This window comes from Odocoileus virginianus, chromosome 18, assembly GCF_023699985.2.
Source record: "Odocoileus virginianus isolate 20LAN1187 ecotype Illinois chromosome 18, Ovbor_1.2, whole genome shotgun sequence".
In the NCBI taxonomy this organism is placed as follows: Eukaryota; Metazoa; Chordata; class Mammalia; order Artiodactyla; family Cervidae; genus Odocoileus; species Odocoileus virginianus.
This window is the reverse complement of record NC_069691.1, coordinates 44271837-44293108: the sequence shown is the minus strand read 5'-3', so window position 1 is coordinate 44293108 and position 21272 is coordinate 44271837. Positions and strand designations below refer to the sequence as shown.

At 42.4% G+C, this 21272-nt stretch overlaps 1 protein-coding gene across 4 annotated transcripts in view; it reads left to right on the top strand.

Annotated features, from left to right (window-relative positions):
- CCDC25 (coiled-coil domain containing 25) overlaps positions 1–19391 on the top strand; it is a 34368-nt gene extending 14977 nt beyond the window's left edge. For 2 of the 4 annotated variants that reach the window (XM_020877855.2, XM_020877857.2), the window contains exons 5-9: positions 2739–2814; positions 6786–6889; positions 7099–7301; positions 12135–12180; positions 16147–19391. In XM_020877855.2, the coding sequence (XP_020733514.1) occupies positions 2739–2814; positions 6786–6889; positions 7099–7301; positions 12135–12180; positions 16147–16176 (459 nt within the window). In that variant the 3' untranslated portion in view covers positions 16177–19391. The other 2 variants (XM_020877858.2, XM_070480620.1) reach the window with 2 other exon arrangements.
- The last annotated feature ends 1881 nt before the right edge of the window (positions 19392–21272 follow it).

Genomic DNA, 21272 nt, shown 5'->3' with positions numbered 1-21272 from the left:
TAAAGGCTATCCATTCATGTCCGACTCTTTGCGACCCCATGGACTGCAGCATGCCAGGCCTCCCTGTCTATCACCAACTCCCGGAGTTTACTCAAACTCATGTTCATTGAATAAGTGATGCCATCCAGCCATCTCATCCTCTGTCGTCCCCTTCTCCTCCTGCCTTCACTCTTTCCCAGCATCAGGCTCATTTCAAAGGAGTCAGCTCTTTGCATCAGGTGGCCAAAGTATTGGAGTTTCTGCTTCAACATCAGTCCTTCCAATTAACATTCAGGACTGATTTCCTTTAGGATGGACTGGTTGGATCTCCTTGCAGTCCAAGGGACTCTTCAGAAGTTTTCTCCAACACCACAGTTCAAAAGCATCAATTCTTCAGCGCTCAGCTTTCTTTATAGTCCAACTCTCAACTTCCATACATGACTACTGGTCATAAAAGTAAAGGCCATAGCCCTTCGTATTAATTAGTAGGTACCAAGTAAGCATTGGAGATGCAGTGAGACTAAGTAATTCAGAACCTAGACTCTGGAGCTGGACTGCTGCTTCAAATCCTGACTCTGCTCATACCGGCTGTGCACCTCTGAGCAAGTTATTCAGCTGTGCCAGTTTCCTCTGTAAAAGGGAGCTCACAACCCCTGACTTATCGGGTCATTGTAATGATTAAATGACCTAGCATGACTGAAGTTGTTTTTTTTTTTTTTTTTGGCTGCACCATGCAAGATCTTAGTTCCCTGATCAGGGATTGAACCCTTGCTTCCTTCATTCAGAGCTCAAAATCTTAACCACTGGACCACCAGGCAGGTCCCAGCTAAAGCATTTCTAATAGTGCCTGGCACTTGCTAAGTGCTATGTGTGTTTATTCTTTTTTTTTTTTTTTGGTCAAATTCAGGTGAATTCAACCCAGGCTTTAAAGCTTATGGATATTCATCAAGGGTTTGGTTTTTTCTCTATGCTTCTTTGATTTTTTGAAAACCTATAGGAAAATCTCACTTATCAAGAGGTTTCTTATCTCATTAACACAGATGGCGCAAAGCCTACAGACAGAATTTTGGCCTTTACCTTAGACTCTCCATGCATTTTGTTTACTCTGACTTAATGCATAATACTAAGCCAAATGATTTTATTTTATTTGGTCTGCTCATTTTATTAGAAATAGCAAAACAAGAAGAGGGGATTGCTTCAGGAATAGCAGTAGCTCTAGGTAGTAAGGAGGACTGTTGGTACATAACCTGATATTAAGGGCCAAGATAACATTTCCACAAAAACTCCATAAGCACCGTACTCTGGGGCCAGTTGTTAGAGCTTGACTTTAATCCTGGGTTCATCTCTGAGCTCTGACATTTACAAGACATGGAGGATCTTGGCCCAGTTACTAAACCTCAGTAAGCTTCATTTTCTTCATTGGTAAGGCGAGCATAATAATACTATCCATTTCATATAGCTATTTACTGAGTGTTCCTAGCATTCAAAAAGTGAATATTCCTAAAGTGGTTCCTAATTTGTTCTTTATTATTCATTTGATGTATTTAGTATAGGGTCAGTCAGTTTCTATGAGTGTTAGAAGCCCCTGAAGGCATCATCATCACTATATTGTAGCTTAGTGTAGTGGTTGATATTCATGATGATGACATTGTGTTAATCAAGTTGGTAAATTCAGAATCCTGTATTTAAGTGAATAAGTCTATTCACAGGATGAGATAGGGTTTAAGTACTTTCTGGTCAAAATTTAGGTATTTGAGAGAGTCCTATTTTGAAACATTAAGAGGAAAAAAAAAATAAAAACAGAATAAACTTAATTTTTAAAATATTTAGGTAGATAAAACATTTCACTCCTAGACAGAAGTGCTTCTGTAATCCCATGCCTAACAGCCAGTGCTGAGCTGATTTCCACCAGCTCTTGCCTCTGACATGCTTTTGTTCCTTTGGAATGGCTTTGCTTATTCAGCTTTGACTTTGATATTGTATCTATAAAGTGAATGAATTGATATTTTTTTCTCCCTTATGGTGGAAGTTTATATGTCACACACCAGGAGCTTGGTTCCTGACTAAAGCTGAGGGTACATAACCTACCAGATGATTGAGACCCACAACTGTAAGATGCCTCGTGTGTGTGTGTGTGTGTGTGTGTGTGTGTGTGTGTGTTTTAGTCGCTCAGTCGTGTCTGAGTCTTTGTGACTCCATGGACTGTAGCCCACCAGACTCCTCTGTCGGTGGGATTCTCCAGGCAAGAATACTGGAGTGGGTTGCTATTCTTTTCTCCAGGGATCTTCCCAACCCAGGGATTGAACCCAGGTCTTCTGGATTGTAGACGGGTTCTTTACTATCTGAGCCAACGGGGAAGCCCTTGAGAGGGATGTCTCTTGAGAGGGAGGGCATAGGGACCTCGGCTAAGAAATCTTCCCGTTATCAAAAACAGATATCACTTTTCCACACGGTTTCTAAAAGTATGAATGAGAAGAAAGAGGAAAAAATTACTCAGACATAAAAATGCTTAATATTTTGGTGGTTTTCTTTTCATACCCTGTTTTTTATTTACCTATTAAGTATCAGTATTTTCCATATTACTGCCTTCTCTTAAACATTTCCATAACTGTCTTTATTTTTCAGTGTCTTGAAATACAGTTGAGGAGCCCCTTGTTTTAATAAAATTGTGCCTAGTAAAGTAGCAAAGCCCCATAAAAGTGCTCCAGTATTGCTCAGAAACAAGGTGGTGAGCCATTTGGTTTATTTTTGTGTTTCAGGGAGAGAAAATAGAAGATATTCCAAAGGAGGTGCTGATGGACTGTGCCCATCTTGTGAAGGCCAATAGCATTCAAGGTCAGTTTTCCTAGAGGTGTTTTCAGAACTCACACACTTTGTGTCTGAAATGGATTATATCTTAGAGAACATGTTACTGACTTTGGCTTGAGTCTAGAGAATAACATGTATATGATATGCCTTTCCCCTGTTTTGTTAAGATGGCAATCTCGCTGCCTGTCAGAGAACTGAAGACTAATCTCCCCACCCCTCTAATGTTCATGGCCCATCTGAAGTCTTTTTTTTTTTTAACCCTGTTTTCTTTCCCTTGAATAGAAAGTTGTCTAGACTTGCCTACCCTTAAGGTTATTTGTGAAAAGACATTTGGAAATTAGGTTATATTAAAAGCCAGGCGATAAATGTGTCTCAGGTCTTTATTTGTAATGCTGTTGCATATCTTTATTTTTGTTATTTGTTACTGTTCTGTTGGCCAAAAAGTTCTTTTGGGGTTTTCCATAAGATGTTATAGAAAAATCCAAACGAACTTTTTGGCCAACTCAATACCTTCTGGAATTCAGGTCTCCCATTTGCTCTTCCCTGCGTTTTCTTTCTTCTCTCCTTACAGACTTTTTTCTTCCTATGCATATCAAATCCACTCTTGTTATCTCCCAGAGAATCTTAAATAATTGGTCTGGGGTGATATGTTAGAGTCAGTATTTTTATAGTGCTCTCCAGATGTTTCCAGCGTGCAGAGTGTTGGGACACTTGGCCTCCGGGTTTTAAGTAGGACCTGTGATACTGGGCTTGGTGCCTGTTGAGTTCTACTGTACAAGATTTAACTTTTCAATGGTCAGTGTAGGTCAAGAAGGACAATTAATGGAGTGGAGGTGGCAGTTACAAAGGAGAGTAGGGAGATGGTGTTCTGTGAAGAAGGATTGAGCTGATAGACTGGATTTTAGTTGTAGGACATGGACCTAGATAGGGTTGAGGTAAGTTTGGGTTCATTTGAAGTTGAGGGCTGATCCAGAGTGTTGAGAAAAAATATGGTTTACATAGAAGATAAGCATGGGGCAGACACAGCTGACAGCAGGTCGCAGAGGTCGGTGATTACTGAGAAGAGCTGGAAATGAGCCCCTCCCCCACCTTTTAGCCTGCGGATCTCACGCAGGCAGCTTTCCTGGGTCAGGGGCCTAGCCAAAGAAACCGGAAGTCTTGTCCTTGTCCTGTAGACCCATTCATCTTCAGCTCCATAAATCATTAAATTGCAATTGATTTTAGAGTAGAACCAAGCTCCTAAGATTCCCAGTTAAGATCTCTGGTTACTGAAATAAAAATAATAAAAATCAAGACTGCCATGTCCTCTTTCCTTGTGTGTTGCAACCTTTCACTGTTCTTGTCCCCTTCCCAGGCCTCTGGCTGGCAGAGGCAACTTTGTTACAAGAGCAAAGAGCCCTGGCCTTGTTATTCTTGGCTGAGCCTCTTTCTCCTTAATCCCTTTGTAGTTTACTAGTTCTCGAGAAAAGAGAAGTCCTTAGATCACTGAGTCCTTAACCTCCCCCTTCAGCCTGCCATGGGGATGGCTCACTCAGCTGAGGAAGGAGCTGAGCCCAGGCATCGCACTGTCAGGAGTTAAGAGCAGTGGATGCTGAGGGGTGCCGAAGATTGCCTTTGCTGTGAGATCTGCTGAGTGCGCTCCATCTGTGTCACTGAGTCCTTAAAATATTTTCCTCCCTGGCTGACCACCTCCCATGCTGTTTGTCCTCACGGAATCTGGTCAGCCTCTTCTTTATTCACTTTATAATCTCTTGCCAGATTAAACTGTCTCAAAGCCTGGACACTTTCCATGACACCCCACACCTTGTCTGTACAGTTAAGTCCAGACTTCCTAAGCTGGCATTTAAGCATCTCCGATCTGACCACAGACTCTATTTCCCTTTGTGTATTTCACACTCTAGCCAAAGCAAATATCTGCTGTTTTCCCACCTTGTGCCTTTGCTTACATTGTTCCCTCTGCCCTCAATGTTATACTCCTGCTCAGCCATCACATGTCTGGATAGGAGCTAAGGCTGAGGGTGGACACAGTAGTTACAATAGTAAGAGCAGCTAACATTGAATGTTAATTACATGTCTGGCACTGTGCCAGAAACATTACACATTATTCATTTGTCAACTCTACTGAATTAAGAAAGTTATTTTCATTTTATAGATGAGGAAGCCGAGATTAAACAATTAAGAATTGAGGAACTTAACCTCTCCTGTGGAATCTTTCTCTTTTTCCATCTTTGAGTGACCTCTGCCCTCTCTGAATTGTCTTAGCGCTTTACCTATATCTTTCCAATATCACTTGACAGTATCTCATTTTACTTGAGCTTATTTATCTGACTCAACAGAAATGAGTTTGAGCAAACTCCAGGAGATCGTGAAGGACAGGGAAACCTGGATGCTGCCGTTCATGGAGTTGCAAAGACTCGGACACAACTTAGTGGCTTAACAAAAAACAAATGTATTTATCTGTCCTCTTTTAATCTTAGAGGACAGGATCCATTGTGCGAGCCATGTTTCTGTCTCCCACAGTGCCTTGCATATGGAGATTTTTTTTAACTTGATTTTGAAAAAAATTTCAAACCTGCAGAAAAGTTGCAAGAAAAATACAGCTCTCATCTGCCTTTCATTTAGAGTCAAGAGTTTTTCCATATTTGTTTGCTCTCTCCCTATGATATACTCAATGGTTTTTTTGTTTTTTGTTTTTTTTAGCTGAACCATTTGAAAGAAAATCATAGCCATCATGACCATGCAGTGTGTCCTCAGAAGGACATTGCCTAAAGTAACTGTGTTACAGTGATTAAATTCAGGAAATGTAACATGGGGAGAATACCGTTACCTGATAGAGAGACCATATGTAAGTTTTGTCCGTAGTCCCACTTCTGTCACCTTATAGCATCTCTTTCCTGATCCAGGATCCTGTATTCTATTCACTTGTCATGTCTCTCTGGTCGCCTTTAATCTGGACACTTCTTTGTCTTTCAGGACTTTGACACTTTTAGAGTGGAGGCCACTTTGGGTTGGTGTGATGCTTCCTGTTCAGTAGGATCAAATTTTCTAGCAGGAATACTATGCAAGTGAGCTTCCTGTTCAGTAGGATCAAATTTTCTGGCAGGACTACTATGCAAGTCAAGCCTTGTGCATTACAGTCAGGAGGTACCTGCTGCCAGTTTACCTCATTTTTGGTGACGTTAACATTGATCATTTAAATGGGGTTGTGTTCCCCAGACTTCCCCATTGTATGTGATCATTGACTATAAACACTGACATGTATCGCCATCAAACTCAGAAGGGCCTTAGGGAGCACTGGACCAGTGACTAAACTGGGATTCTTAGAGCTGCCTGGGAGGCTGTTGGCATGGAGGGGCACATGAAGTGGGGGCGGTGAGGGCATAGGAGGCATGAACAGGGTTCCTGGCACCCCTTTTATCCAGAGCATCTTTGCTTCGATTGCTTTGACATGTTTTCTTTGGTGAAAGATGTTCCACTGCTAAAAGAAACAAACAACAGGAACACTGCTAAACGGGTCCAACTTCCTCATATTTCAGACAAGATTCCAGGAGCCATGGGGACTTTCCCAAAGTGAACCAGCTGGTTTGTGGTAATGCTGGGTAGGATCCTGTCTCCTGAATTCCTTTATCTTGCTGCTTAATCTTCATTAGGTCAAGGGTTCCTTTGAGAATCTGAGAAAACCTGTATGGCCCTTTTCTCTTTAAAAACACATAAAGTAAATGTTCAACTTTAGAAAGCCTCAGAGTCCCTGAAGCTGATCTCTAGACCCCTGCTTTCCTTTGGAATACTTTAGCTTGAATTGTTTGTGGGCTTTACCGTTTGTCTTTGTAGGGAGCTGCTTTTTGAAAGAGACAAAATATTTTGTGGTTTGAAATGCTCAGTGGCTCGTTCATTCTCACCCTTCTCCCCTGTTGGATTATGGTGACTTAATCATGGGTGTGGGCACGCATTGCTCAGTGTCCTCCTGCCCACATGCTGAGGACAGTTTCTCTTGGCAGGCTGCAAGATGAACAATGTTAATGTGGTGTACACCCCGTGGTCTAACCTGAAGAAGACGGCCGATATGGACGTGGGCCAGATTGGCTTTCACAGGCAGAAGGATGTGAGTGTGACGTCACCGGAAGGGGTGGCGCCCTCATGCGGAGGGGTGTCTTGGTGCTGAGGGGTCTCCGTCTCTTCTGTCAAGGGATCCGCATGCCTGTTTCCTAAAGGGACTCCACCTGGGTGGCAGAGGAAAGCTTCTGCCCTATTCTGAGGGGGAGGGGAAAACCATAAGGATTAAGTATCTTTTTTCCTACATCTCCGTCAAAGGTGAAAATTGTGACAGTAGAGAAGAAAGTGAATGAGATCCTGAACCGATTAGAAAAGACCAAAATGGAGCGGTTCCCGGACCTAGAGGCAGAGAAAGAATGCAGAGACCGTGAAGAGAGAAATGAGAAGAAAGCCCAGATTCAGGAAATGAAAAGGAGAGAAAAGGAAGAGATGAAAAAGAAGAGGGAGATGGACGAACTTAGGTATGCTGGAGCTAAGACACTTGCCTTGACCTTGGACAAGTCCTCACTGCTGACTTAATTGGGAATTAACCCTTAGGAATGGTAGATTTAATTTGTGATACGTGTACCAAAAAAGTTACTGATTCCTTTGGGAAGGGAATAGGATTCACATGAGCTGTCTTGCCCTGTCCTGCCCTGGTTTCCTTGGAATACTCTGGATTATTAGCAAGATTGTTTGGCCAGAATGGAGGTATTATGATCAAGTGCTGCTATTTATTTTTTATTGACATGCACGTGTCCCTGTTGGGAGTTCTGCTAAAAATAGGTTTCATGGTCTCATTTACAATACAGTATTCCAGTGAAGACCTCTGAAAGTGTTACCCCAGGTTATAACCAGCATGAGACAGATTATTGCAGAGACTTAAACATTCAATTTGCTGTAGAATTGTGAGTCTCTTTTATGTTGTGAATGAAAGAACAATTAGCAACACCATCGGTTTCAAAATTGTGTGGAATTTTGAGTGATGCGTGATTTAGACTAGTTTATTCTTTTTGTTTTCATTGTGCAGTGGGGTAAAAATAACATACTTTTTTGTGCTTTTACAAATCTACCATAATTTTGTTTAGAAACATAATACTATATGTTAGAAATATGAAAAAAAAGTGAAAGTGTTAGTCGCTCAGTCGTTTCCGACTCTTTGCCACCCTATGGACTGTAGGGACCCCATGGAGTATCCAAGCAAGAATACTGGAGTGGGTTGCCATTCCGTTCTCCAGGGGATCTTCCCAACCCAGGGATCAAACCTGAGTCTCCTGCATTGCAGGTAGATTGTTTACCATCTGAGCAACCAGGGAAGGCTCCCTTGATAATGTCACTTAATTTACTTATAATATTTAATAAGAAAGGTTAGCTAACATCTTTGGATATTTGTCATCTTCCCAACACTGTATTGTGCTTTACTGCATTATCTCATTTAATCCTAACAATAGCCATGTGAGGCAAATATTTTTTAGCATCTGCATTTTGTAGAAGAGGAAAATAAGAGACTAAGTAACTCACCGAGACATGCTGCTCATCTCAGTCTGCTTCTCAATCTCACACACACTGTTTCCACTCTCTTTTGCCCTCTGTTCAGGCTGTTTCAGAGTTTTAGTAAAACTCCAACAACAACCTCTAAGCTCAGATTTGTTTTATAACCTGTTGGTGCTAGTATCACTTTAATTTCTGTCTTTGACACTTTGACCCAAGAGATCGAATGCTATGCCTACAAAATCTTCTCATTCTAAAGCCTTTCACTTGCCTTTCTGACATGGAAAATACCATTAAATTTCACCAACAGTCGATTCATTTATTTGGACCATCTGCTAAGAAACATCTAGTTAATTGCTGTGATCGCTGAAGAAACTGATGTTTGAATCTTTGGGGAATTCTACAGATAGAGTGACAAGACATTCTCACCTTGGACAGTACCCGCAGTACTTCCAAATGGTTTCAGGGAGGAAGTCCTTCACAGCCTCATATCTTGGTGATGCCCAACTTCTTCCCAATTCTATTGCCATTCTTTAGACTCTAAACTCCCTTTTTCAACTTTCTGAACAAGAATGGCAATCAGCTTTTTATTCCTAATTTCTATCAGGAGAATAAAAAGGATGGAATTGCTATCGTATAGTCCAGGTTCTTTAAGCTCTAGTCAGGAGTCTATCCATCAGCCTCTAGCTCAGAACACAGCAAAACCCATGACCCAGAAGGCACCACCTTCCTTCTCAGATGAAAAGAGCAGCAGTCCCTGAAGACAGAGCTCCATCTTGTTCTTGCAAATAAGTGCTTTACCTACCCTGTCCTCAGTGTGCAGAAATTCCAGTGATCTGATACTTGGAATAGGTCTACGTAAAGATCATTCTTTGAGGTAGTTTTCTTAAAGAAATATTTAGATTGTTGGGAGAATGCCGAACTGTGAAGGCTAAGTGGTAACAGTATATTTTGTTGTGGATAATTTGGTAAGTCATCTCTCTGCTACCCCATGGACTACAGCACACCAGGCTTCCCTGTCCATCACCAACTCCCAGAGTTTACTCAGACTCATGTCTATTGAGTCAAGGATGCCATCCAACCATCTCATCCTTTATCGTCCCCTTCTCCTGCCCTCAATCTTTCCCAGTATCTATTCCCATGAAGATTTAAATATATACTTTAGTTCAGTTCAGTCGCTCAGTTGTGTCCGACTCTTTGCAACCCCATGGACTGCAGCACTTCAGGCCTCCCTATCCATCACCAACTCCAGAGTTTACTCAAACTCATGTCCATTGAATCGGTGATGCCATCCAACCATCTTATTCTCTGTTGTCACCTCCTCCTCCTGCCTTCAGTCTTTCCCAGCATCAGGGTCTTTTCCAGTGAGTTGGCTCTTTGCATCAGGTGGCCAAAGTATCAGGGCTTCAGCATCAGTCCTTCTATTAGCCATTTTGTTCATTTACACAATAATGAAAAATTCCCCTTATTTAGTCTCCACATATTAATTCTCACCATCTTGTTCATTAGCTCTTTAGACAGCTTTTTTGCTGACACTTGCCCTGTAGCTTAGCATCTAATGGGACTTTTGTGTAGAGAACCTTTGTGTAGGGTTACCTGTAGAGAGGAAGCCTTGAGTGACATGTCCCTTCCACCTGCTGTGCTGTAAGCCACACTTAGAGCAAGGATGCGGCAGAAGAAACAGCAGAGGTTATGAAAGTAGTCGGAGCCCTAGAAGTGACCTTGCTTGGAAAGTGAGAGAAGCAGAACAGCTCTCGCTCAGTTTTATGTGGATTTTGGAGAGGGCCTTCAAACAGGTACCTGTGAGTCTCTCAGGGGACACCATCCTTTACTGACACACTGGAGAGGAGTGTCTGCAGCTCCCCCGCAGTGGATCCGAGTCAGTTTCATCTCCGTAGTTGGATTCCTCCTCATGGCCTGCCCATGTGCTCTGTTAGAACCTTGCATGACTTACTTGGCTTTTGTGATATTGTAACAGACTTTTCAGTTGAGTTCAGTTCAGTCGCTCAGCCATGTCTGACTCTTTACGACCCCATGAATCACAGCACGCCAGGCCTCCCTGTCCATCACCAACTCCCGGAGTTCACTCAAACTCATGTCCATCGAGTCAGTGCCATTCAACCATCTCATCTCTGTGTCGTCCCCTTCTCCTCCTGCCCCCAATCCCTCCCAGCATCAGGGTCTTTTCCAACTAGTCAACTCTTCACATGAGGTGGCCAAAGTATTGGAGTTTCAGCTTCAACATCACTCCTTCCAATGAACACCCAGGACTTAACTCCTTTAGGATGGACTGGTTGGATCTCCTTGCAGTCCAAGGGACTCTCAAGAGTCTTCTCCAACACCACAGTTCAAAAGCATCAAATTTTCGGCACTCAGCTTTCTTCACAGTCCAACTCTCACATCCATACATGACCACTGGAAAAACCATAGCCTTGACCAGATGGACCTTTGTTGGCAAAGTAATGTCTCTGCTTTTTAATATGCTATCTAAGTTGGTCATAACTTTCCTTCCAAGGAGTAAGCATCTTTTAATTTCATGGCTGCAATCACCATCTTGGAGCCCAAAAAAATAAAGTCTGACAGTGTTTCTACTGTGTCCCCATCTATTTCTCATGAAGTGACGGGACCAGATGCCATGATCTTAGTTTTCTGAATGTTGAGCTGTAAGCCAACTTTTTCACTCTTCTCTTTCAATTTCATCAAGAGGCTTTTTAGTTCCTCTTCACTTTCTTCCATAAGGGTGGTGTCATCTGCATATCTGAGGTTATTGATATCTCTCCTGGCAATCTTGATTCCAGCTTGTGCTTCTTCCAGCCCAACATCTCTCATGATGTACTCTGCATGTAAGTGAAATAAGCAGGGTGACAATAGACAGCCTTGACGTACTCCTTTCCCTATTTGGAACCAGTCTGTTGGTCCATGTCCAGTTCTAACTGTTGCTTCCTGACCTGCATATAGGTTTCTCAAGAGGTGGGTCAGGTGGTCTGGTATTCCCATCTCTTTCAGAATTTTCCACAGTTTATTGTGATCCACACAGTCAAAGGTTTTGGCATAATCGAGAAAGCAGAAATAGATGTTTTTCTGGAACTCTCTTGCTTTTTTGATGATCCAGTGGATGTTCGCAATTTGATCTCTGGTTCCACTGCCTTTTCTAAATCCAGCTTGAACATCTGGAAGTTCACAGTTCATGTACTGTTGGAACCTGGCTTGGAGAATTTTGAGCATTACTTTACTAGCGTGTGAGATGAGTGCAATTGTGCGGTAGTTTGAGCATTCTTTGAGATTGCCTTTCTTTGGGATTGGAATGAAAACTGACCTTTTCCAGTCCTGTGGCCACTGCTGAGTTTTCCAAATTTGCTGGCATGTTGAGTACAGCACTGTCACAGCGTCATCTTTCAGGGTTTGAAATAGGTCAGCTGGAATTCCATCACCTCCACTAGCTTTGTTCGTAGTAATTAACATTGAAATCTAGCTCACAGTGTAAACATTGAAACTGGAAGGAATAAGCAGAAATCAGAAAAGGAGTCAGTAGAGGAGAAGTGTGTAACAGATCAGAAAAGACCAAGGGTAGGACCTCGGTCTACCTAAGGTGGGGATGTTTCAGAGTTGGCAGCTTCAGAGATCAGTGTTGAAGCCCAAGTTTCAGGTGATTGAAGTTAAAAAAGAACAAGACCCAGGTGAGACAACAAGTCACAGCAGAGATGCTGTTTTCTTCAGAAGGCCCTCAGCATTGCTAGATACTTGGTAAATGTTCATGAAATACTTGCCAGCCAGAAAATCTTACTTAAAATGTTTTTTTTGTTGTTTTTTTTTTCTTCTTCTAGGAGCTATTCGTCACTAATGAAAGTTGAGAATATGTCTTCAAATCAGGTACATTCAAGTTATTCACTCTAATTTTGTGCCTTAAAATAACTAAGTTTGTAATGATTGAGTTTCTGGCCAGTGTTGGTTGACATCTCGCGGATGGCTTAACAGTGGTTTGGCAGTGATTGAACACTCAGGTGGATTCTATTAGACACTGCCCACCTTCCCTGTGGTCTTTGCCCCATGTTTGTTTTCAAGAACTTTTTCATTCCCTGTTTCCCTCTTTTCCGGCAGGCATGCCAAAAGTGCCTTTATTTATTAACGTTCTATAGTAATGTGACTGCAGATTCTATGTTTTAATTGAGCGAGGACAAAATTATCACCTTCAGTTAAATTAAATGAAAGATCTTAACTGTAGTCTAAGTACCAAACATTGGTTGTCTTCATGTTCCTGAGGACCTGAGATAAAGAGAGATGGTGATTCACGTTATAGTGTAGAAGGGGTCATCTTGGCATCAGCAAGCACATCATTATTTTACTGGAACCGTGGCAGGGACTTCCTGTCCACAAGTGCTATCTTGCCCAAAATTTATTTTGAAGTGGCTGGAGATAGCATAGTTAGGCCATTATTAAACAGTCTGTGCAAAAAAAAAATGAAATTAGGTGTATCTGCTGCTATGTTGCATGTTTATAGTATAGCATATAATGCTTTAGATGTATTGTCCAGTGCACTGGGCACTCTTTGCATGTGGCTATTTAAATTACATTTTTTTAAAAAATTACATTTAATTTGATTTAGTTTAAAAATTCAGTGTCTCAGTCACACTAGCCACGTGTGTCTAGTGGCTATGCTATTGGATGGTGCAGAGGTAGGTCATTTCCATCACAGCAAAAAATACTGTTAAGCAACACTGCTTTAGATGCTTAGAAATAACAGAACTTAAGTTTCCTTAAAGGTCACCTCACCAAACCCCATATTCAGTGTGTGAATTGTAATTGTTAATAGCATTTTGCACCTTGTTCATCTGTAAATGTCCTTCTAAAAATTGATAAGAACAGTATTCTTATTCCTGTCCCTTTGGAGAACTAAAGTTACGGGGCTCCTTTATGAGTCAGAGATGTACCTTTATCATTTATTCGTGAAAAATTCCAGAGTAGTATTTGGTAATTAAATAGAGCCTTGACTTTGAAGTTCTGAGGCTTAAACCATCTGTTTAATTGGATAAGACTAATAAAGTTACTTAACCTCTCCAAGGGACAATTCATCAGTAGTAAAGAGAGACATGTTATCTCATGGGGTTGTTCTAGAATTTAAACAAAGTCATGTATGTGAAAGTTCTTCCTTGACTTAGACACTCTATAAATGGTCATTATTATTTCTTATCCATATAGTCTTTGGTTGTTATTTATCCACAGAGCATCAGTATCGAGAGATGAGGTGTATTTAATCCCTTCTGGAAACTACTCTGAGAAAACAGTTTAACAGTTGAGCAGAAGTTGTTAACATAATCCAGGTCTGATGTCTTTGCTGTGGTTGTTGTTGCTATTGAAGTTTTCTGTTATTTAGAGACAACTTCCCAGCAGAAATCTGGCATGTAGATTGTGTTATGACCTTAGGCATTTTCATTATGGATTTTCAAAGTTTGGATGTTGTTTTGGAATTAAGAAACACACCATATACACACACAAATATACATCTGTGTACAGACACTACCCAATTGGTGACATGTTAAAAGTTCCAGGATTAGAAAGTCAGGTTTGTAGACCAAAGGATTATTAACCTTCCTGCCTTTCCTCTCCCTCTGTCACTGCTGCTGCTGTTCCCAAGGCCCGTGTTGGAACCAGGTTCAAATTTCCGAGGAAGTTTTGTGCTGGGTGTTTCCCTTCTCTCACAGTGCAAGGACTTACATAGCTCTTCCTCCTTCTTCAAAAGAATGGACTTTCATTCTCCTTGTAACCATCTTCTGTTAAGGCGACACAGAAATTTTTGAATCCACAGCTTGGTCAGTTATTTTCAGCTAAAGACTGGTGTTTACCTAAGACACAACTTAATTTTTAACTTAGCTTACACAAGTTCATCAGGAAAAATATTAGTCTTCCACCCTGAGGTTGGTTTTAATTTTGAATTTTTGCTCTCCTGTTTAGAATAATTTTCTTCCATCTATCATTTCTTTCTAACTTCTAAATTTGGTATCAGGAACCATGAACCGTTTCTTGTGACATTTTATTTGCTTATCACTTTCTAAGTGGGTGACGAGAACCCTGCTTTGCTGCACTGAAAAGCATGTTGACTCTTGTTTAGTTGCTAAATTGTGTCTGACCCTTTTGTGACCCCATGGACTGTAGCCCACCAGGCTGCTCTGCCTCTGTCATTTCCCAGGTAAGAATGCTGGAGTAGGTGGCCATTCCCTTCTCCAGGGAATCTTCCCCCAAAATATTTTAACTCTTAAAGGGAATCTAAAATACAGAAATTGTCCAAATCAAGTCTTGGATTGCAGCTATACATTTAAAAGTTACTATAATCCCAAAAAAGCACAGATCCCCAGACAGATGGGAACTCTGCAGATCTAACTCACAGGTTTTGTAGGGAGTAATTCACTTTGACTGGCACTAAGCCACATTATCTTAGTGAGTTTTGGGGACACAAACATCCTTAGTGTTTGGGATCTCAAGCTGACCTTCAGAAGTATAGGATGACTCTTTCAACATCTCTGACACTGTTATTCCAGTGTAGAACTCTTGGGCAGTCAGAGTTCGCATGCGTGGATAGACTACAAACAGTAGTTGGCGTTTTGTACAATTATCCAAGGCATTTCCACCGTGGCCTCGATTCGTTGTGCTAATTGAAGAGAAGCACAGAGAAGCCCGCTGAATGGAAATCAAGCCAGACTCCCAGAAAGCACTGTTTTCTACTTTCTCCCCTGCTTCCCTGCCTATCTTTAACACAAGCTATTAAGGAGAAAAGCATGTCGCATACCTGTAAGCCGAAGTCCCCTCCCTCTCTGTCAAGGCAGGTATAAAGCATGGGAAAGAGAGAGAAGCCAGAACAATGTTGTGTTCAGTTTATGACATTTTCAGGCAAATGTACCAGAACTCACAGTATTATTGAATGTTGGCGTCCAGAGCAGTTGTCTTAGGGTATGCAGTAGCTCAGAAGGAAACTTCACAGTGAAAGTCACTCGGCTGTGTCCAACTCTTTGCGATGCTGTGGACTTTATGGAGCCATCAGACTTCTCTGTCCATAGAATTCCCCAGGCGAGAACACTGGAGTGGGTTGCCATTCCCTTCTCCAAGGGATCTTCCCGACTCAGGGGTCGAACCCGGGCCTCCTGCATTATTGCAGGCAGATTCTTTCCCGTCTGAGCCACCGGGGAAGCCCAGAAAGGAGCTTCGGGGTTCGCTTTCGTGCTTGGTCTCCGGGCTTGTTTATACACAATGAAGTCAGTCCTTACACAGATACCACTGCCATGTGAGGATTTTTTTTTCCTAATCAAAAATTTGGCAAGCCAGCTAACTTGGTAACTAGCCTGTAGCTTCTGGATGACTTTTTCTATTAAAAAAAAAGAAGCCACCTTGTGAAATAACAAATACATGATACCCCCGAGGCTCAAAATAATGGAATTTAGGTCAAAAATATTTTTGCATATTTATACCTTTGTTGGCATTAAAGCATCGAGTCAGTATTGTTTTGTTTCATATTGTGGTCTGTTCGTTGAAGCAGTCCTGTTTTCCACACCCTATAGTAAGTCGCTGGGCCTCACTTCACATTTTGGGACTCACTGGTCTCTCATTGCTGGGCAATCCAGGCCATGCAGTGATGACACCTTCGAGAACACAACTGCTCTTGTCGCCATTCTAAACAACTAACAATTTAAGATGGAGCAGAAATGACTGAATTTAATTATTTTACTTTTTAATTGAATTGTACAGTTCATTGTAAGGAAGCTAGTTCCTTAATACTGACATGAAAGTTTTTATACTGAGTTACTTATTTTGGAGGCTTTTATGGTTTCACTGTTTTGTCTCCTACAGGATGGCAATGATTCAGACGAATTCATGTGAATGGAGAAAAGGACCTTTTAAAGATGTGAATTTGGGGCAGTGTGCAGCAGTTTTCATTTCATCTGTGTTCTGAGTCATAAAAAAACAACCAACCAAAATTCTGCCTTCATAATATTCTACAAATATTACCAACTTTGGAGTTTAAAAAAAGTGTTCCCTTTTTTGCTGTCAGAAAAGGATCAGATGAATATATATATATGTATATATAAATGTGTATACAGTATAGTTGGACTTTAAGACAGCATATAACTTTAGGAAAGTGAAAATATTTTTGCCAGAACATGCCTTGGAACCTCACGAAAGTTGGCCGCCCCTGTTCTTGGAATAGACTCTAGAACGAACCAACTCTGGAAAGTATTTCTATTACTGCAGTCTGTCCTGAAAACAGATGTCTTGAAAAGCTCCTCATATTCTTAAAATAGTCTCAGTTCTGTTAAGAAGAACGTGTTGATGAGCAATATAAGCTAATGTTCCTCTCACCCCTGACTTCCTGATTAAGGAAAAAAAAAAAGATATGGGTTTTGAAGTGATCGTGATATTTTCAGAAGATAACTGGCTTCAGTGGTCATGTCCCATAGTGCCGTCCGAGTTTGTTAATGGATCTGCCCTCATCTCTCAGATTCTCCAAGCTTCCACCTGCTACATCCTTCCTTTTCCCATTGAGAGCCTCCACGCAGGCACCATTAGACTTAAGAAAAAGAATAGTCAGTGTTAATCAGGGTTGGGCCTTAGGTCTGTTTTTACCTGAGCCCCAAGTTGTATATTACAGCTTCCGGCTCCAGAGTCATTTCTCAGCATTGAGGGAAGAAACAGGAAGGAGTGCTTTGTGAATTCCTCTGAAGATGTAGGTTACCTGATTTCTGTCTTGGGATGTAGCATAAAGCCCGAGTCTATTTGGCAGTTGTGGTTTAGAAAGACTTAGGCATTTTCACTTGCCAGCCAAGTAGTTTGTTATTTCCTTTGAAATAATATTTATTTTGAGTGGTAATCCCAGAGTTCAGATTCCTCAGTTGTAGACTCAGTAACTTAATAGGTTAACAGTCCTGCTCATCTGAACCACCTGCCTTCTAGGGTGATTCTGAATAGAAGAGCGATCTCTATGACAACCTGTAAGGCAACCGCTATGGAAAGAGACAAAACAATGAAGAGGAAAGACACAATGTCTGTGGGTCAGAAGGCAGAGAGGTTCACACTTTAACCACACCCAGAAGTCTTCAGCTCTGTTCCAACCCAGCAAAAGTGCCTCCTCCAACAGATATTCCACCTCTAATAGTACTTTGGAACAGAGGGTTAAACCACAAGACTTCAGCGTTTCTGTTTATCCCGAGTTGGTGTGTGGAGTTGAACTGGAAAACATCTTGGGCCAAATTTTGAGAGAGGGTGCAGAAGATAACTGCATAGATTAGTGATTATCTGTGTATATATGTCTCATGATAGCCTGGAATTCTGTGAGTTGGAAATGTAACAATAAAGACTCATGTTTTATTTGGGAGGACACTAATCCATAACTTCTTAGAATATGCTTGTTAGTTCCCTCCCCAAGCTGGTTCTTAGGGTGATCAGGCTGTGAAACCCTTCTCTGTCATGTGGGCTTAATCTGACAGGTTCTACAGGGGTGATCTTCCTCCCTCACTGACAGATGTGTCTGTCCCAGATGCCCATGGGGTCCAGAGTGGACGACCTTTCTCAGATACCTTCTTGATTGAGTGTAACTCAGCAACTGTGCTTCTTCAGTCAGATAGCCCTCCCACCTGGTTACTGTAAATGAACTGCTGCAGATGTCTAGAGTGGGGAGACCACCTCTGGCATTGCCTGTGTAACCTCATCTCTGCCCCACGTTACAGCATATACAGGGAGAACTTTGGAAGAATACATCTGTTTTTACTGTAGTGTGAGAGATCCTGGGGTCCACATGGTAAACTCTTAGCTGACACTGGTTTCAAATCCCTGGCCCTCAACCCTTTGCAGCTGCTCTTTGCTGATCGCCCCCCTTCCCTCTCTTTCTGTGTGATAGGTGGGGTTTTTGACCAGCTCCCCTGGCCCCAGAGGAAGCATCCTCCTTTTCTTCGGAGAACATTGGTTCAGTGCCAACAGGTCAAACTATTGGCATTTAAGTCATCTCATTTCTGGCTATTGGCATGTTTCCTCAACTTTTTATAGGAAAATTCCAGATTGTTGGCATTTTTATGAGCTGTGCCCTTGATCAAATCACACAGCATGAGCATTTCTCTTTTCCACTCTGCCTCCAGTTTCCCCACTCTGATCTGTGTGCAGGTGAGGGTCACATGATGGTTTACTTAACAAACTGTCATATTCCTGTAGCTTGAGAATTTATTTCTTATTCACCTTTTTTGACCCGATGTTGCAGTCTTGGGCAAGGGAAGTTTGTCACAGTGCGTGGGGTAGAACAGACTTTAGGAAGTTTACCAAAACGGGGACGGTTTTGACCTTTGCAAAGTAGGCGCTCAGCTGTGGTGGAGCCCCTTCAGTATCTGCTGCTGTGCTGTGTTGAACATCGTCTAAAGCCCCGATTTTGGTGAACCTTTGAACTGTTCACTGCCAGTGGTCCCCCTGCTTGGGAAGGAAGGTGTGAGGCACACAGGTAGCAAGATTAGAGAGGGAAGAAGGCTCTGGCCTCTTGTTTAAGACCAAAGCTGTTCCCACATTTGTATCCATCAGAGACGGGAAGCTCTCGTCTTCCAGGCCGGAACAGGTTATGGGAAAAACTGAGCAGGATGGAGAAAGGGAACACTTTCCAATTTTTCCTGACTTGTGGTCTTGAGGCCTGCTTTTCTCTGTTTGATTTGAAGGACAGCATGGTGAATAATAAATCCCACACTCAGAATGATCACAGTAGAGAGAGTGGGCAGCATCTTGATTCTGAAGTAGGCTGGGAAACAGTCCAGCTGTACTCAGCAGTGTAAAATTAGAAACTTCAGTTCCAAGCCAAATGTCCATCTCAACCCATCTAACTCCAGGGAGCGTGTGAGAGCTGGGAAATGAGGATAGCACATCCAGTACCCCAGCAGGCCACCGTTCAAGGTGGGCTTCGTGAGCGCTCTTTCCTGCCTCGTGCACGTGGGCCCAGCAAAGGGCAAGTGACTTGTGTGCATTACGTCATTTCACATTGAGTATGAACCATGCCACCCATATACTCGTCATGTTCTGGATGAGTGACATATAAAATAGAATAAAAGCTTATAGTTTGAGAAGAACCAAGTGTGCGTGCGGGCTTTCATTTCCTGCATCATGACGCAGTCTCATTGATGGGCTGTGTGAACTTACTTTAGGCAAGTAGGAAGGAGGTTCTTGGTGACATGGGATGATGCCCTTCGAACAGTCAGTTTTGCTCTTTAGCAGGAAGAAAAGAACAGCTTAGAGCAAAGGGGAGATGCCCAGGGATTTCAGGGAGAGAACTGAAGACCTCGTAGTCTCAGGCCCGTGATCTCCATGCACCAGAGTGTGATGTCTATGACTCAGTTCCCCACCCCGCTGGAGTTCCTAGGGGTCTGCCTGAGACCCTGACCCCTGGATGAGGTGTGAACACGCAGGCTTGCTGGAATGGTATCCCTGATGAATGTGGTAGCTCGGGGCCAGTGCTCTGTTCACAGAGCCGCCCCTTCTGGGATTCTGTGTTGTCACTACTGACAACGCACATTACCCAGTGTGTTGGCAGGAGGTGTCAGGGTAGAAGGAACCACAGAAACAGACTTCTCTCCCAGCTGTAAAAAGCATATATGACTTCTTAAATGTTTATTAGAGTAGGGGCCCCCATTGAGGAAGTCCAAGCTCAGACTGGAAAAGAATTTCCAGACACACAGCATTTCAGAAGGGAGTGAGTTTATTAGAACAAAGACCAGGGGTAATGTGGGCTCTGTGAGTGCAGTAGGCCGACCTCCTTGACAGACCAGAGAGAGCCGTTGCTTTTCATGGGTTAGTAACCAATTTTTATAGCTTCCACAAAATTCCTGCTGGAAGGATGGCATTAGGTGATTGATTAAGGAGCTGTAGGGTGACTACTGGCATGGGCATTTTTGCTTAATTTGGAGTCAGGAAGCCTGTTAGTGATCACAGGGGCTTTTGGCAATGATTACAAAGGAACTTAGTCAGCTTTGGAGATGACCTTGGTCCTGGGCTCCACTTCTCTGGCCTTGGTGCAAAGCCTTGCCCCTGTGTCCTTGGCGCAGGACTCAACAGCCCCCAACCCCTGGGATCGAATGCCTGGTGATCCGAGGTAGAACTGATATGATAGAAATAAGTGAGGGGTTTCCCTTGTGACTCAGCTGCTAAAGAATCTGCATGCAATAAACCCTGGGATCGAATGCCTGGTGATCCGAGGTAGAACTGATATGATAGAAATAAGTGAGGGGTTTCCCTTGTGACTCAGCTGCTAAAGAATCTGCCTGCAATATGGGAGACCTGCCTGGATTGGGAAGATTCCCTGGAGAAGGGAAGGCTACCCACTCCAGTATTCTGGCTTGGAGAATTCCATGAACTGTAAATAAACTGCACAATAAATGTAATGTGCTTGAATCATCCCAAAACTATCCCCCGACCCCACCCCACCCCAGTCCAAGGAAAAATTGTCTTCCATGAAACCAGTCCCTAGTGCCAAAAAAGGTCAAGGACTGCTATATTAGAGGATACTGGGTTCTGTTTCTCACTAGGCAAGGTAAACCTGCATTCTTTTGGTTTTAACTGCCTTAGCTACTAGAATTCTGGGGCTTCAGTTTTTGAGTCAGTAAACCTATCTGGGGAATGTAGAACCAGAATTTTCACATAGAAAAATGTAGAGATTCATTTATATTCTTACTGGACTCAAGAGTACACAAAATACCAATACCTGTCTAACGCCGTGTATTAACCATGGCTTACCATTAGAATATACACACCCCTGTTTTTCTGTCTTACAACTGGGATTGCCTTGTTTTGTCTTGCTGAATTCACAGTATCAGTTGTTGGAGGGATGCCAAGCTCTCTACCTTAGTGATGGTAACTACAGCTCTACACTCTGCCGGATGAAATAAGAAACAGGTCTCTGTGTTGGCAAGCGCCAATGGGCCCTGACTGGGCATTTTCTGCCTTTGTTGACAGCC